Raw genomic sequence first — 19175 nt, forward strand, 5'->3', positions numbered from 1 at the left:
ATGATTTGATATCTTACACTATCTTTTCAATATTAAAACCTGAGCTCAAAAATCTACGATCATTTCCCGTCTTTCAAATACACCAACAAGTCATCGTCACAATTCACCAACAAGTCATCATCACAATTCGTTTGAGAGCTTAACCACTATTAATACCTTTGTGTGTCCAACCTTGTATTTATTTATTTTTATTATTATTTTGAAGATGACCATCGGTATTTAATCTTCTTGTATGAAAAGCCCGTATGAATTTTCATTTTCCGATTTGTAAGTGTTAAGGTTCTCATGTAGAAATTTTAATTAAAGAATTATTATGCGAAATATTATTTAGTATGAACTTGTTTAAGACAAGTTATCATTCTTGTCTCTGGAGACAAAAGTTATCAGTTCAATCTGCACCTCATGTTAATGTTGGAGGTCTTTTTCAATCATTAAACAAAGTCTAAAAATAATCTCTATACCGAGGTAAAGATAAAACTATCTATATCTTACATTCCTAATACACCATCAAAGTACGTAAAAAATTTCATTAGGTGTTACATTTTGTTTAAGACAAGTTATGTTTATGTGTTATTATACCTATACCTATATACTAAAAACCAACTTATATTTTACAAGTTATTATGCATAGCGTACAACACATACTTTAAATGCAGCTGATACAAATACTATGCATGACATATAATACTATTTCACTTTTCCACAACCGACTGAATCAAACGAAATACAATTTCTATTATATTAATTACTCCAACATTAAAAGCTTTTATCCACAAATGTTAAGCTTACTAATAACGATAATGATAATAATAATAATATCCTAGATTAAAGATGGCGTGGTTGCAATAGATCGACGCCGGTGATGGCAAAATAACTGACACATAATCGTCCAGAAAGCAAGATTTAAGGAATAGAATTGTTGTAACATTTTATCTCCTTTCGAGCAACATGGATTTAGAATTTGGTCGGTCCAGTGTTTGTTAGGAAGTACTTTCCTATGAATGTTGATTGCGTGTATACTTTTTTAAAATATTTGTGAACGAAAAGGACGAGGGAGCGGAGGGAAGAATAATAAGGTTTTGGAAGAAATAATAGTTTTGTATGTGAGGGAATTGAGAATATGAATGATCGGTACAAATCCGGCTTAAGTGGCGGCTAAAACTCGGTTTCTAAGATTATGGAGATGAAACTAAAAAAGTCTAATGCATAGACTTTTTTTTTATGGCGGTGTATGTATGCATTTTTTTTAATGAACTTATGAGTTATATGTGTGTGAAAGTGCCAGGAAAAAGAATGAGTGTTAAAATCTTTACGTGTTTGCAATTCACATAGGTGTCACTTTGAATGGAAACGTGACGACCATGTTTATGATGTACAGTATTTTACATACTCCATATTTTTAACTTTTTGTTTTCGTTAATAATAGTACTAACAATATAAAAACTAACGAACATTAAATAGAAAAGGTTATATTTAACTTAATTTATTTATGGTAATGTGGTTGATCTTCCCATTGTATCGCATCTTCCATAATGCCAAAAATTTATCTAACATTCATAATCCTCAAAATATCAAATGATTCAAATCATAAAAATATTACGAGATTAACAAGTACTTATTATGACTTCCTACGGCATCCTAATTAAAGACTATATTATAAGAGAAAACGGTACATGTAAAATAATAAATTAACATTAGCTTATGTTTGTAAATCTTGACAAAGATTCATCATCATAAAAATATGGTAGCAGTATATGCTACGTCAAAGTCTAAAAATAACCTATTTAAGTCCCCGTTGCAATGTACGGGTAATAATACCCACGACAATACATTTTCAGACACACGTTAAATACGAAATAAACGAATGGATCTCCCGCCTGCATAAGCTTTTTGAATGCAATATTATGTCTCGCGGGGCAACGCTCGGTTACCAAACTAGTTAGAAAAACAATTACCATGTGGGACGCCTCGTTGTACACTCTCTGTCGGTGGATCTAACCCATTCACCCTCCCAAATACTAACCTGCGCCATATACACACTGTGTACACTCACTTAAAACAAAACAAAACAAATTCAATTCAACTCACAATCAATCAAAAAATGCAGATCTGATATACAAAAATCATCTATCACACTTCAATTGTATTATTATTATTATTATTATTATTATAATTAAGGTGAGTCAATATATCATATCAATACATACACATTTACATATATTTATTTTATTATACGTCTAATCTAAATAAGCCCTAGCTATTGTAAATCTATAGATACAGATTGTTATTTATATAGGTTGTTATAAGTTTCCATTATTTCAGATCTATAGAAACCCTAGATATTGTTATAGATACAGATTGTTGTTTATATAGGTTATATACAGTGAATGATGCTCGGCCGTGGTTTACCGGCACGTACCGGTGGTTTTCGCCCCGAAAATTTAGGTCAAGATGCGTTAGCTATAATTAAAAACTTGTTTTTCACGTTTTTCGTGATCGGAGTGTTGGTTTTTACGATTATAGCTGCGACGTATGAACCGGAGGATCCGTTGTTTCATCCTTCGGATAAGATAACGAGTTTTTTGACTTCGACTTCGAATGCCACGTTTGTTGCGGATAGTACGGTTGTGAAAACCGGTGAGGATTTTATGAAGGTTAATGAGACTGCGTTTGGGAGTAGTATAGATGCGCGAGATGTGGTTAGTGCGGTTGAGAAGGACGGGGAAGGAGAGGGTGAGGAAAAGGAGGCGCGTGATTGTAGTGGCGAGATTGATAAGGCGATAGATTGTACGGATCCGGAAGTTTTTCATTTGATGATGAGTGCTGCGATTGAGCAGTATAAGGATATACATTTTTATAGGTTTGGGAAACCAGTTCGTGGGATGAATGATAGTTCTTGTCATATGGCGTGGCGGTTTAGGCCTAAAGAAGGGAAGAGGGCTGCATTGTATAAGGATTATAGGAGTTTTGTGATTGCTAGGTCGGGAAATTGTAGTCTTTCGGTTGTTAGTATTGGTGATTATCATTCGGGTGGGAATGCTAGGAAGAGAAAGAAGCATCAGAAGGCCGGGTTTGAGAAGACACCGATGGCTGAAGACGATAAGAACGTTGGTGTTCAAGTGGTTGGTGAAAGTGTTAATGATTCACTACCTGTTGTTGAATCGGAGAAATCGTTTGATCAAGGGAAGTATTTGTTGTATAATGGTGGTGGGGAAAAATGTAAGAGTATGGATCATTATTTGTGGAGTTTTATGTGTGCTTTAGGTGAAGCTCAGTACTTGAATCGAACGCTTGTAATGGATTTGAACATTTGTTTGTCATCTATGTATACTAAGTCGGGTCAAGATGAAGAAGGGAAAGATTTCAGGTTTTACTTTGATTTTGAGCATTTAAAGGAGTCCGCATCTGTCTTGGATCAGGGTCAGTTTTGGTCAGATTGGAACAAGTGGCATCAGAAAGATGGTTTAAGTATTTCTCTCGTGGAGGATTTCAGGGTTACTCCGATGAAGATGGCTGGTGTGAAGGATACATTGATAATGAGGAAGTTTGGGAGTGTTGAACCCGATAATTATTGGTATAGAGTGTGTGAAGGGGAAGCAGAGTCTGTTATTAAGAGACCATGGCATATGATTTGGAAATCGAGAAGATTGATGGATATAGTTTCAGCAATAGCAGCAAAAATGAACTGGGATTTCGACTCTGTACATGTTGTGAGAGGCGATAAGGCAAAGAATATGGAACAGTGGCCAAATCTTGCAGCAGATACGTCACCTGAAGCTCTTCTGTCCTCCTTGCAAGATAAGATTGACGATGGAAGGAATTTATATATTGCAACAGATGAACCTGACACCTCGTTCTTTGACCCGTTGAAAGACAAGTACTCCACTCATTTTCTCAATGAATACAAAGATCTTTGGGACGAAAATAGTGAGTGGTACAGTGAGATGACAAAGCTGAATAACGGCGTTCCAGTTGAGTTTGATGGCTACATGAGGGCATCTGTTGATACAGAGGTTTTCTTGAGGGGAAAAAAGCAAATCGAGACTTTCAATGACCTTACCAGGGACTGCAAGGATGGCATCAACACATGCAGTTCCTCCACCAGCTGATCCCATACTAGAGGTTTTGAGATCTCTCTTGTGTTTTTATGTGAATTTTCCAAGCTCTTGTCTTCTAGAACGCTGTTTTTTAGAAGATCTGTTGTTAAACATATAGTTAAAATATCAAGTAGCATGTCCCAACTTTTTAGCTTCAGTTTTTTTTTAGGTTGTCGTTGATCAAGACTATGTGATACTCCTTCCGGATAAATTTACTGGTTGTTGTATTTCATTAAGAATATGTGATATTGTCTTTTGTTTTAAAACTGTTCACTGTTGTTATGAATCATAAGCCTTAATTACAAGTTCCAGCCAAACTTTCGGTTGGAGATTTGATTTGTAATTGTAGGAAGCAATTGAGTTTTGGTTGTGGCCATTTTTTTCTTAATACGCTTCTGCATTGCAAATGTCTTCAGTTCTGTAGAGGATATCAAATTCTGATAGTTTCCATTAAGTATGACTAGAGGGGGAAAGGTTGACTGGTCGGATGCACAAGTAATGGATGGTGTTGACCCAGATAGTTTCTTTTTTAAAAGGATCTAAATTGGCTGTCTAATTGTCTTGCAGTGGGTCGACCCACAGCATTTTTATTGCCCATTTGGCCATTTGGGATAAGTATTCAATGTTTTCAATGATTAAAAACTATATTACAGTATTACTGATTATTGATATGACTACAAATAGTTGATGGGTGAAAGTGTGAAACATCTCAAAAGGTCGTGTGCAATAAAAGTAGAATTTGGCCCGATTGACCCTCTTTGTATATCCGAGATAAATCTTAAACCCAAAATCTACCCACTGGTTGGTTAGTAAAACGTTTCAACAGATTATTTTCCATGTTTAGTAGGGTGTAACAGGGCCTCGTTGATTACTGAATTCAAAGCTCGAAACTTGATTTGAGATTGATGAAGTTTCTATTTGAAACTTTGGCCTTGAATAGTTAATCGATACTGAATTACTGATGAAGTAACTTTGGTCTCAATTAGTTAATCCATAATTTCAAGTACATATCAACTTCATTCGATCTAGATTTATAAAAGTTAGCGTAAGCGGACGTTAATAGTTCTGTTCTCGGCTTGATTGACTTGCCATTTTTGAGCTTGCCTAGATTCCATTTAATTAGGTGGTTGTACTAATACACATACACACAGAGATTGTAGATAGACAATTAGACACAGATTTGATGAGGTTCTCGAGCTTCAGGAGTAGGTCTTTTAGTACTCGACTACTAGAGCTCAACTTGAAAGTTTACTAGACTAGCTCAAGGTCGTTAGAGTAGTTCGAGGCACGCTAACTTGAGTCATTTGTAGTACTTTTAAGGGGAGTTATGAGTTGACTTGACTCAATAAATTCATCGTGTCCTTTGCTTGTGAAGGGAATGAGGCAGGGTAGCCAAAGCCCCCGACTAAACAAGTGTACCAACTTTTCGCTTCTTCAGCAGTTATGCTTTCGTTCAGTTTAGTTTCGGACACTTGTATAGCAATTAACGTAATAAGTAATAACCATGTTTATGGACTCTTTTTTTGCTTCTGACGACCGGTACAAGAAACTTTCATTCCATCACGTTCTTTTGTATTTTGGGGGTCTGTGAAGTTAACTAGAAAACCATTTTCTCGTCTGGTGTTGCAAGGTTCGGAATAACATGATTAAATGTGCAAACATGAATACTTGTTTAAAAGTTCTAATCGTAATCATCCAGTCATAGACAATCAAATTTAACAAAGATAACTTCTTTTCTGATCCAAACCTGAGCCAAAACTGAAAAGAAGAAAAGAAAACTAAACAGTTTCTCAGGTGCATGAAACACCGGAAACCTTAACACATTTTATATGTACAAAGCAGTAAATTTCAAGTCTGTACTTGTGCAGCAACATAAAACGGTGAGCGCTTTACTAGAAAGCGCTCAAAAACATCCTGACACTAGAGCCTGGACGAACAAACCCCTATGCACCAACTGATGAACAAAAAACCTCACATTGGGCAAGTGTTTTCTTCCACTTCTTTCGTCATCATCATATCATTTCTGCAAAGCGGGCAAGTAACGTTCCAGTACTTTAACCATTTCTCAAGACAAGATTTATGAAAAACATGACCACATGAAAGCCGATTGATCTCTGAATTGGGCTTAAACTCCACTAAGCAAACTGAGCATTCTTGTTTGGTTCGCCGGCACAAGGAGTTGTAAAGGATTGATGGCGTTCGGCTTCTGAATTCCTCCATGTAAGATTCTGAAGGGGTCCCTCTACATTCAGCTGATTCTGGTAGTGTTTGATTGTTGTATTCTTCACATGAGGCCATATGGATGCCAATCATTTGAAGGATGGAACGGACAATTTCTTTCATAATTGATATCGACATGGCAGTGTTGACAAGAATTACACATAAGACACCAGCATCAGATGGGCTCTGGTATGGCGAGAGACCCATGTTGTTGGCAACCTAAATAGATGACACAAATAAAGATCAATATTCATTTCTACACTCTTGATACCAACTCATTTCGAATTGGTTCTACCTTAAATAAACAACCCGAAAATATCAAATACTATTTATTATGTTACCTTATATAAGGCGAAAATCTCGAAAAAAAGAGGATAGACGAGATGTTCTTCCAAGATCCTCAACTAAATTTCTCTGCAAAAATGCAAAAAGTTACAAGATTAGAATATATAATTCAAGAGGAAAAATGCTAAATACAGCCTCCAGGTTGCATTTAACGAGCTTACCACTAAATCTTATGGTAAGTGTAAAACTATCTTATGTATCTTAACTACCGCCTTTAAGGCTATATTTAGCAAAACCCAATTCAAAAATTCACAATTAATATTCATAAAATTTTAATCTTTGTACAAATATTCTTAAAGTAAGCATTGTAGTCACACATAAACAACCCTAATTCAAGTAAGTCAATACAACAAATAACTATAACAACTATATCCATTTACTAATTCTTATCAAGATTAAAGAACCACATCAACTTTCCTTTTTTAGAATTCAATAACAATAAATCAATCAATCTTAACATAAATGTCAAGACTACAAAAAAGGCAATTAAGATTGAGCAAACAAATGGGTTCTAGATCCACTAATAATTGAATCTTGTGATCAAACTTAGATCAATTAAAAGATCCAAACTTTATCAAAAGAAAACTACTTTCTTGAAATACAAAGTAAAACCCACATCTTAAATCAAATACCCACAAGAGATTCAAGTTTAAAAAAGAGCAATGTTTGATTGAAATATATGTATAGGTGAGATCTATATATAATATATCATAACACAATTAAATTGTAATTGAAAATAAAAAGCAAGAGATAGAGATGAAATTCATACCTAGAGACAAAGTGAGCTTCAAGAAGAATTGGGCGTTTGAAATTATTGAATATGAATAGATAATTAAAGTGGGTTTTATTAAAAATGATAAAATTAAAATCACTAAAAAAGAAGTGTGAAGAAAGAAAGAAAGGGTATTGTTTTGCCGATAATGGATGGTGATGATGATGGGCACTCTCAATAACTCCGCTACTTGTATTACTTCTTGCTTGCTATTTATATTTGTTTAAATATATTTACATTTACATTTATTTTTTTGTAAATAAAGTTTAAAAGATAATGAAACGACCAAAATGAATTTGCTAGTGTGAAAGATGTGTAATGGATGATGATGTATGTTTTTGGATAATTTGACCACAAGTTTATGTCTTGTAGTTTCACACGTTTTCAACACTAGCACTACTCTCAACACTACTATAATCATCATTTTTCTTACCTCAGTGTTATATCAATATTTTATAGAGAAAAATGGAACCAATTCGTAGATTGTTGGTAGGAAAGTTACTCTAATTCGTTCTATGCTTCAAAGTCTCTTCATTTATTATTTCTCGTTGTACAAAGTCCCATTGTATTATTTCAAATCCCGAATCAATTCATAGATCGTTTTTTTTTGGGTAATTAAAATGGAACAAAAAAATACCATGATTTTATTGGAATAGAATAATTGCATTTGTTAACTCGGGAGGGCTTGGGTTAAGTTTGCAAGCAAAAACTTTAGCACTTTCTCTTTTTTTTAACGACATCTTAATCTACTCCTACTCCTAAATTACACGCATGTCTAAGATGAAACCTAGGACTTTTGTAAAATCCATATGAATCCATCCCACAAATATGAATAGTGAGACTCGAAACTAGGTGGATTTCCTCAAGGTCAAAAACTACCTTAAAATGTCGAAATGGTGCTGGCGTTTCCATCAAAACCCACGCTACCTTTGGAGTCGCGTCATTAAATCGATACAGTTTTTCAATAAATAGCTAAGAATTGAAAATATTACACAATGATATCTTTACAACACACTTGTCTTTCGGTAAATCTAAAAACGAACAAAATTAAATAAAACAAAAAAGCTAAATAACTTTTTCCCATATGTCTTTCTTTCTCCTAAACATATGTTTTTACCAACACACTTAATAATATGTTTTATTATTATTGTATCATCACTTCCGTAATTGTACATTCGGCTTTATTTTTTATTTTCCTCATATTTTCGTGTTTTATTTTTAATCTCACCATTCAATAAGTGTTAACTTGTTCTTATTGCATTAATCTATTTTAAAGTTTCCATGATTATGAATTGGGAATCGATATTCGTATCATTTATTTTGATGTATGTACCACGGTTGTGCATTACTGACTTATACAGTTAACCATACAGTTTATAAATAGTGGTATGATAATCAAACATAGTGGTACGAATATCACTTCCCTTATGAATTGGTCTAGAATTTCAACGCCACATGGAAACTGATATATATAATCTAAGAGCAATGATACTTGTACTATAACTTTAATATTTTTATTATTATTGTGCATTGAACAATTATATAATATGTATAAATTATAGTATATATTGTGGTAGATGAATTAAATAATATTTTAAAAACTAGTATTTTAGTCATATCGGTGTGGAAAAATCTTTAGGTATTACCCGTACTATCAGTATTACCGAAAATACTGTCCGGTACGATTATTTTAATTTATTTTGTATGGGAAAAAAGGCATGAGAGTGTAACCAACTATGACCAAAAAACTATGTAATGTACCCATCTACTCGACTTGCTATCTAGTGTAACCAACTTTGTTTTTTGGGTTATATAATGTAAGCAACCGGCTACAAAATGTTTCCATCCGGTTATATGTAATGTATCTGTATGTATATCATATCATACTTCACCCCAAAATCAAAATCCCCCATCACTTTTTCTCCCTTTTCTCCAAGAACAAGAAGATGAACCCCAAAAGATGAAATTATCACAGACCCAATTCACAAATTCTTATAATTTCAAACTTGGAAATAAAAACTCTACCGAGCCGGAGTTGAATTTCGAGCTTCGAGTTTCGTAGTCGAGTCGAGCTCGAGCCTTACACTTTATCGGCTCGACTCGGCTCATTTACACTCATAGAAGTGCCCATGAAAATATGAAATTCAGCCCATGTCTTACGCTTTAAAGTTGTTATAATAATTTATGGGAAAATGATCCGTACTGCATACTTTACCTAAGCTTAGGTACTGCCACATTAAAAAAAGTTACATATTAAACCTTTGAATTTAATAAACATACATAAACCCCCCCCCCTGAATTTTACATAAATTCTCCCTGAATTTTACATAATCACCCCTTACTTTACTTAAGATAGGTACTGCATGCTTTACCTAACCTTTTCTTATAGTTTATTATTCTAAGTGTCTACCAATCTACCACTTCAAAATAAAAATAGTTTTGATTGAGTAGTTTCCAAGTGCCTACCAACCCATCCATGAAAAGAAGTCATGTTCACATTTATGCGTCTTTATTTTAGTGAAAGTTATAGCTTTAGATTATCATAACATTAGGCGAATAAATGTGTTTTTTATACGGGGAAGAGAATATGAGGCTGTTAAATATTTAAATTGGGTGAAAAACCTTCACATATCTTTTTTTTTTAAGCATAAAAATCATGGGGACAAATATTTATTTAAAATATTAAAATATTGGTATGTGATGGATTTTTTACTCAAATTAAATGCATAAAAACCTCATACTTAATTTTCTCTTTTTTATATAGGTAACACTAGTACACTACTACACTAGATAGTTCCTCTTGATACAATACACATTGTGTTTTACTCGCGTATAAAGTATATACGATAATGTTTCAATGAATTGGAAAAATTATTATTTTTCATTATTAAAGGCTATCAAAATAAATTAAATGGAGAATTAACAGATAAAAGTTGTATAATTAATATATTAATTAAATATACTGATAATATTATAGTTAATGTCATGTTGATATGTTTAAAAAGTTAGATATTTAACTCACGCTCTTGTAAATACTTGTATATATTGGTCACCGATGTTTTGTCGGGACGAGTGTTGATAGAAGTTTACTTTTCAAAAAATAAAAAGATATTTAATTCACGCTCAACATGTTATACTTTTCATTATATATATATATATAGAGTAGGATTATTACGAGAACTAACTTTTTGTCGAGAACTACGAGAACCATTCATGTCCATTAGATGAAATTGATCAAAGGTTAAGAATAGAGATGGATTTAATGTAATTTTATTTAATAGAAATTAACTCACTGGGCATAATTGGAATATTGAAAAATATTAGAGAAACGGAAGTACAGAGGTGCACACAAAAATTATGGATCTTTTATTTCTTTTTGAAGCGATCAACATTCAATTTCTTCTTATTAGTTTATAATTAATAGTTGATATTAAAGATGTAAATAAAAACTCATTCAAAAACACATGTGTAAGTTTGTATACCTTACACATGTATAAATTATATACCTTACATACGTGTAATGTATTTTTTTTTTTTTATAATTTTCTTGGTATGAGTTTCCTCTATAAAATTAAAAAAAAAAATATTACATGTGTTTATTTGTGAGTGCATGATATATTTTTGTTTTAATGTGTAAACACATGAAACATAAAAGCTAGCGTAAATAAAAACTATCATATACGAATACGTCCGGTTCACATTGTATACGAAAACTATCGGACATGTGAATAGTCCATTTACATATGAAAATACGCATAAAAGTAATATTTTCTTAGAAAAACTATCATAAGAAATTTTATGTGGAACACATGAATACGTCCGGTTCACATGTATGTACAAATACAGACATACATGTTAAAATAAATACAGACACACATGTTAAAATCATATACGAAAAAAAAACGTGAAAACTTCGTTGAACACATGTGAATAATTGAAATTCATAACAAAAAATAAAAAAATAAGATATTACACATTTCAAAAGATTCTTAAAAGAAAATTATTCTTCAAAATAAAAACGCTATGTATATTGATATTGTTCAAGGTTCAACCGGTTTGATCGAACTAGCTAGAAAAATTGGTATTTTTTTTCTTCTTCTAAATATAAATGTTAAAGTAAATATATTATATAACATATTATATTATTAAATCTAGTTGGATTTTTAATTTATAAATATAAATTAGGAAAATGTAAATTTCATAAAATCATACAATAATGTAATTTAACATTATCATCTATAGACTAAGCTTTTACTAACATTTTATCTGGCACGTAACAAAGAAGATGTATTCAAAAATATTAAACAATTTGATAACTTGATCAGGGAAATATGTTCAACATCCATTAAATACAATTCTACATAATAGTTCCGATATATTTTCGAAGAGGATGGCTTTCATTTTCAAAAGGAGAAACATAAACGTAATTGTTAGAGAAACTCATGGGATTTGTTAATATTTAACTAATATAAACTATGATTATTAAAAGACAATAATACCCTCAAAATGTATGGTTCTCATGGTTCACCTTTTAATGGTTCTCATTTTATCTTTTAGCTATATATTGAAATGTGAATTTCGCTTAAAACTATATGGACACTCGAACTCAATACCTCACCAAAACATATACTCGTATATGATATGATAATCTTGTACGTACTTATTTCATGTAGAATAAAAATTAAGGTTTACGTATATTCATTCAATCGTTTATTTACATAAACAAATGCAAACAATTTCTTGCTCGTTTATAGAGTCATAAGTAACTTTTTACTCTCTTATTCATAATATAATATATACATGTAAGTTGACACGAGTAATTGTCAAGCCTTGATTACATTTACATAAAAAAAAACATCTTTCAAATTAACAATCTTCGGTTTCTTAAACATATACAGATACTAAGTAAACCCCCAACGAAAATCTTGCCAACGCATCTCTCCGCCATAAAACACGAAAACAACAAATAATATGTCGGCTATACTACTAGTGATCATGAGTAATATATAGTAATCTTGGAATTTTGTGTTTGTATGACCATGGTGGCATCTTTTTGGAGATTTAAAATATCAAACTCTTAAGGATCGGTTTTGGTGATATAGTTTCTTTATATGGTATCTTGATGTTCTAACTGTTGTAAAATTATGTTTAATTGGATAACCGGATGCAAAATCCAAGAATCGCTTATCATGTATAGTATAATTTTTTTTTCCGTTCAAATGTTTTATAATATTGGGTAGTGATAAATCTATAATATATTTAACCATGTACAACAAATATATATATATATATTATATATCACAGTATGCTATATGGGAAAAGGAATATGAGACTATTTGATACCATAAAAATCATTGACGACAAACATTTATTCAAAATATTAGAATATTGATATGTGAGGAGTTTTTCGCTCAAGTTTGATGCATAACAGTCTCATACTCACTATTCTAATACTATATTGTATAAAACATATATTATTGTAATTGACTAATTGGTTAAACATTATTATAGACTTATCACTCACCGTAATATAAGTTTTCATTAAACGACAAAGATTTTGGAAGCGAGATAGTACTCCTACCTAGTACAAATTTTTAGGTGCAGTACAAACAAACTACTATCCAGTATATAGGAATATTTTTTATTTTGAAAGGCATAACATATAGGAATTTATCTTGTCTCCATGGTGGGAATAACTTGTTTTATATCAGAAAAAACAATAGTATATGTTTTTCATACGTGTTCGTTCTTCTGTGCTACGTGTCAATAGCAACCCGTATGACAGTGTGAGGAGTGGTCCGCTCCTAGTTTCATGGTAAACGATAATGAAAACTACAAATACGATTTTTTATAATTTGAAAAAGACTACGCGTTATTAAAGTCGTTTTCACATATTAAATCATTGGCAAAACTAGAAGTCTACAAATAAGAATTTTTTATTAAACTTGTAAGATATAAAAAGTTACTTTTTCTATTGCAACAGATGGTTTACTCATAAATAACATGAGATTTAACCTGTTTTATATATTACACAATTTATTGTAATATAGTTAGAAAATTATATACCACTTATTTTTAACCACCACCAAATATGTTTTAAAAATGTCATAGTATACAATACTGTGAAACATATTTGATGGTGTACGACTAAAAGTAGATGGTATAGTACAAAACATTGACCATGTAAAATATATTTTCAATTTAAATACTTCAATCAAATCCTTATTAACATCCACGGATTTGAAGAGAAAATTTTTGATGTTACGGGTCAACTAAATTTGGGATACCGGTCAACCCATATGTAAATTTTTAAAAATACGTTGGCTTTTACATTAAAACTACTGGTCAATGAAATTTGGGATACCGATCAACATGATAACTTTAAGCTTTTGAAAAAAAAATTTAGTAGCAAAATTTTTGCATAGATACGAGCCTAGTGTTAAAAAGTTTGTGATACAGGTCAATCATAATCCTGGTTCTGCCACTGGTTTTAATATTGGTCAATCGATCTTTGATGGTGAAATTATGACTTCTTTAACAATTTGTTTTACAGCTAAATTCCTGTGGGTCAAAATTAATGAAGGGTTTGTTAAATTTTGATTGGAAATGTTTATCTTTATGTCGAGGAAGTGATAATTCGTATAACACATGTTCCGTGATCTAGAAACACCCAAAAATCTAAGTACGTAGTTGTCGTGTTTTATAATAAAGCATTTTTTTTTATATAATATATTTCATTCTATTTAGTTTATCTTTGAAAACATATATAGATAAACGGGTTATTTAGAAGAACGAGTTTATTTAATTTAAATATATATTATATATTTCATTCTATTTAATTTATCTTTGAAAATATATACTTATAGGTTTTATATAAATTAAAACAAGTAATAAAGTAAAAAAAAAAAAAAAAATTTTTTCACTGAAAATCACCGTGCATCATAAAAATCACCGTGCATCAATTGTTTCGTGAATCTTCGTGCATCAATATAACCATAATCTAAATATGAAGATTTTGTCCTATTTATTTTACTTTAATACTTGTTTTATATTACTTAACTCATAAAAGGTTATTTAGAAGAACGAATTTATTTAGATATGAACAGTTATCCATTCTCAGATGTTTTCTTTTTTACGTAACGTCATGTGATATATAAGAAGATAAATGTACATATAGGTAAAGAAACTTTGAATAATGTCAAAGTAGATAGAATTTACCAAAAACTGAACACATTGGTGGGTGTACGTGTCGTTAAATTGTGAAAGCTACCCATGAGTTAATAATTCCATGACATTGGCTTTAGCAAATCCAATCAAGAATATATATGATCATTCAAAGTTAGCCAAACACCTAAGAAAAGCATTTCCTTACGAATCATGATTGGGTCTCGTATTTGAGTCATTTTCACAAAATTCAGGTGTTTTTATATATTGAATGCAAGGTTTCGTATTCGAGTCTTACTAATTATAGTGGTAATATATATAGAAGCAAGTATATATTTTTGATGTAAAAGCTTAATTTCACTAAGCCAAGTAATTTGCAACGTGTCGTAGGCGGTGTGATGGTTGCACCCTGACTAAAAAGACGAGTTATATATAGTAATATAGTTGTCGATTCATGAATAGAATCGTTAGTCAAATCTCCACTCATTCTGCAGCTTAAACTTGAGTTAAACTGCAATGCATTTTAAAGATGTCGACTAGCTAGTTAATCACAATACAATTTAAGTTCATTTTGCATTAAATTAAAATCCAAAAAGTAAGGTTTGAATTAGCATCCATTCAGGTGGACCGAGCAAAGAGTTGTGACTGCTCGGAGGTGTGTATAAAATGTAGAGCATACCTTGGATGCGCTGTGAAAAAAAAAAAATCTTTTAAAAATCCTTCCTATTTGAACTCATATACGTGTGTGTATATTGATTTAGATTAGACTATTTTGACCTAACAGTTTGTTTTTCTGACAACATAAATGACAAATAAAACTCCAAAGTTTAGGTTCTATACAAAACGATATATTAACATGTATATCCAAATCCCCAATTCCCAAAATCCAAATAATAAAAAGGAGGTAAAATTCATTGAATTCTTATGTGGGCCTAATTTATATGAGCCCATATGAGCTTCATGTGCCGGGCCATGTCTGTCGGTCACGTGCTCAGTTTTCATTGGATTAGAACTGAATGACACATAAATAGACATGCGTTTCCCTCGTTTATTTTGGACTCAACTTTAGTCAATGCATGGGACAAACATATCGAGAACAACAATGAGACTGTTACATACACATACATACAATATTTTTATCTATATAATTATTAAAAAATAATAATCCAACCTTTTTAAAAACATCTTCAAAACTAAATCTATACTAAAAAGTCGCCACATAGGATTTTACCTACATGACATCTCTATAATTTTTTTGACAATATTTATATATCTTTAATCAAATTAAATATTAAATAAAAAAAATAACTTATTACTTTAAATTTAATACACTAAATATTAAAATTAAATATTAAATACAAGAATAACTTATTACTTTAAAGTTAAATACAGTAAATATTAAATAAATAAATGAAACTATATAATAAAATTAATAATGGAAATCCTGTTAATTTAAAAAAAAAAAAAAAGCATTGTATGTGTATGGGGAAAAAAATACAATCTTGGAAGTTATATCATGAAATCTCAAGATTATAGAGAATTATATATTTCAAGTTTTAGTAGTTGATATTGTTTACAAATTGCATTAATATAAAAACTATATATTTGTTTATCGAATTTTTATGTATTATTTTGAATGCTAGAAGAACGAGCAACCCCCCATGTAATTGTAGCAAAAGTATTTAAGATCAATCTAAACCAACAATTTGAAACTCTTTCTTGACATAGTTTTATTATACATTATAAATATAATTGCATAACCATAAAATATAATTGCATAACCATAAGTTTATTGAGTATGTTGCCTTTTGTTGATAATATTATTGATCTTTTACATTTTATATGGGTAACGAGTGAGAATGACTTGGTATGATTTAAAACTTTTTGTTGACTAACTTTATCACTATTTGTGATTTGCAAGTGATAGTTGTTTACCAATCCTAGGATGGAGCCACAAAGAAAAAAAATCGGAATACAAGTGATTGTCGTTAATGTTTCTTTTTTTTTATCTTATGAATTTTGTATAATTTTGAAACACATAAAATAAAGTAATGAAATTGGTTGTTATTCTAACCACAAAACAAAGTCTATAATATAATGATAATAACAATAGTTACTTGAGTTTTACAAATGGGTTTTGGATTAACGGAGATAAAATACCTTAGTAGGTTAAGTGACTGTGATATCGATTGTGATGTCAGAAAAGATAAAAGCTGATCAGAATATTCCAGGAATTAATATAAACATGTAGATTAACTATATACTAACGAATAAAATAACTTTTTTAACTAGCCGCGCATTGCGCGGGGTAAAAAACCTAGTATATATATATAATGGATATTTAGTAATTTCTTCTATGTTTGATAGTTTTTCACACAAAAAAATGAGTATAAAGTTGTTATACATTTAATTTGAGTAAAAATCTCTAGCATATTAATTTTATAATATTTTGAATTAATAATTGGGCGTTCATGTTATTTATATGTATTGAGAAAATAATATGTGAGAGGTTATTCAACCAAATCAAATATATAACAGTCTCACATTCACTTCTCTCTTATATAATCTTTTTTAAAACGTGTATCTAGTATCTAATTGATGTAAAGTATACTTGCTCAACTTTGACCGTCTACATTTTAATTTGTGTTATGTAATAATTGATGTAAAGTATATGAATCGATTGAGTTTTTAATGTATTTTACATTGATATAATTTTTATTAATTATTACAAAACACAAACAATAATATTAATGGTCAAAGTTCCAAAAAAAAGACTCAGACAGTCAAACTTGGACATTTAAATTGGGACAGAGGGAGAAATTCTATACAATGAAACTCTAGAGTCTAGACCAATAAAAAAGATATAGTGCTTGGTAACCCGTTTAAATTAATTATTCTCTTTTAGGTGAAGGAAATATGACCACTCTATCAATAGTTAAAATCCAATCGTAAGGTATTTTCGCTTATATTCCTATTAAAGTAATCTCGATTATTGATGGACATATATTCTTATCTACCGATCTATTTAATGTTGGAACCCGACCCGCTCTCTGTTTCACAAACAAGTAAAATTACAAATTAAGATAAGTGCAAATGTGCAATTATTTAGGAAACTATGATAAGATTAAAAAAAAATAAAAATTCTAACTTTGTATTATGAAACTAGGTGGTTCATATGGAAACAAAAAACAACAAAAGGATAAGGGGGTTGGGAGTTTTGGAAGAAAAAAATATGGGTGAAAAATGTAACTTTTAAATCTGAAAAAGTAGCAAATAACATTTAACAATTAGGGGGAGGGAAGATCTCAGAACCCTCATGACCTTGAGCATTTAAAGTGGCACCCAAACCATTTGTCCTAAAGCCTTTTATGTTTTATATATCAAAAATCAAATATATATTCAAAAATTCTGTATAAAGACAAAAACTACCGTTTACATTCAATAGACTTATTATAGAAGATAATATGTGGTTTGAAAATTTATTCTAATATGGTAATTAGTTAACTTAACACAGGTAAAATATATGTGAATAATCAATGTACTCCTAGAAAATTGAACTCTTTTATAACCGAGAAAATTTTGTAATATAGACAATCAAAATTAAATTGGTATAGAAAACATATGATAGAAGCACATATTATATATATATATTAAAAAAAAAAAAACTAAAAATCTATGTAAATGTACAAGTACTTTATGCGTGAAATGTACAAACTTTTAAAGCACATACTAATTTTAACCAAATTTCGTTTTAGCCCCCTAAATTTTAACCAAATTTTGTTTTAGCCCCCTAAATTTTAACCAAATTTCGTTTTAACCCCCTAAAATTTTTAATTTTTTACTTACCCCACATCAAAGTTTTCGCTTTCATTTTTGTGACACTAAATTTTTAGGTTCTCATGTTTTCATCAAATAACTTTCACACAGTTACCGTTTTACTTAAACATTTGGTCTTTGATTATTTTCATTTGTCTTTTTATACATATAACGTTTTCATTATACAATAACTTTTATCATCGTTACGTCTTACATTCATGTTACATTTAAAACATTAATATAGTTATTGTTTATGTTTTTATACATCTTTATATCCTTTTATATTATCTTTAATGTATTCCTACATGTTTGGTTGTTTTTTTAATGAAAGTTTTCATCTTTTAACTTGTATCTAACATCAAAATTTTCGTTTTCATTTTTATTGACACTAAACTTTTGGGTTCTCAGATTTTCATCATACAATTTGCACAGTTAAGGTTTGACTTTTAAAGATTTGGTTTTTGATTATTTTCTTCCGTTTTTATACATATATATATATAACGTTTTTAATATATAATAATTTCATCATGCTTACGTCTTACATTCATGAAATATTTAAAGCATTAATATAGTTATTGTTTGTGGCTTTGTACGACTTATTATTCCATTAAAATATTTTTAATGTTATTGCTAGATGCTTAGTTGTCATTTTTAAATTTGGGTTTGAATATTTGACATAAATTTGCCAAAACTTTATTGTACAAAAAACGTATTCTGTGGCAACGCGCAGAGCCAATAACTAGTTATATTACCTTTTTCTA

The 19175-nt window shown here is 30.4% G+C and overlaps 2 protein-coding genes and 1 long non-coding RNA gene across 3 annotated transcripts; 1 reads left to right on the forward strand and 2 right to left on the reverse strand.

Moving 5' to 3' along the window:
• The first annotated feature begins 2182 nt into the window (after nucleotides 1–2182).
• LOC122599368 lies at nucleotides 2183–4363 on the forward strand. Its single transcript, XM_043771874.1, has one exon. The coding sequence runs from the start codon at nucleotides 2388–2390 to the stop codon at nucleotides 4107–4109; it is 1722 nt and encodes a 573-aa protein (XP_043627809.1). The 5' UTR covers nucleotides 2183–2387; the 3' UTR covers nucleotides 4110–4363.
• A 1705-nt stretch (nucleotides 4364–6068) lies between these two features.
• LOC122601535 (probable E3 ubiquitin-protein ligase XERICO) lies at nucleotides 6069–6455 on the reverse strand. The gene has a single exon (XM_043774290.1). The coding sequence runs from the start codon at nucleotides 6453–6455 to the stop codon at nucleotides 6069–6071; it is 387 nt and encodes a 128-aa protein (XP_043630225.1).
• A 65-nt stretch (nucleotides 6456–6520) lies between these two features.
• LOC122600093 lies at nucleotides 6521–7716 on the reverse strand. The gene is made up of 3 exons (XR_006323999.1): nucleotides 7432–7716; nucleotides 6659–6731; nucleotides 6521–6536 (listed from the first exon to the last, which is right to left on the reverse strand). It is a non-coding gene; the product is annotated as an uncharacterized LOC122600093 (long non-coding RNA).
• Nucleotides 7717–19175: the final 11459 nt, after the last annotated feature.

This window comes from Erigeron canadensis, chromosome 5 (genome assembly GCF_010389155.1).
Source record: "Erigeron canadensis isolate Cc75 chromosome 5, C_canadensis_v1, whole genome shotgun sequence".
In the NCBI taxonomy this organism is placed as follows: domain Eukaryota; kingdom Viridiplantae; phylum Streptophyta; class Magnoliopsida; order Asterales; family Asteraceae; genus Erigeron; species Erigeron canadensis.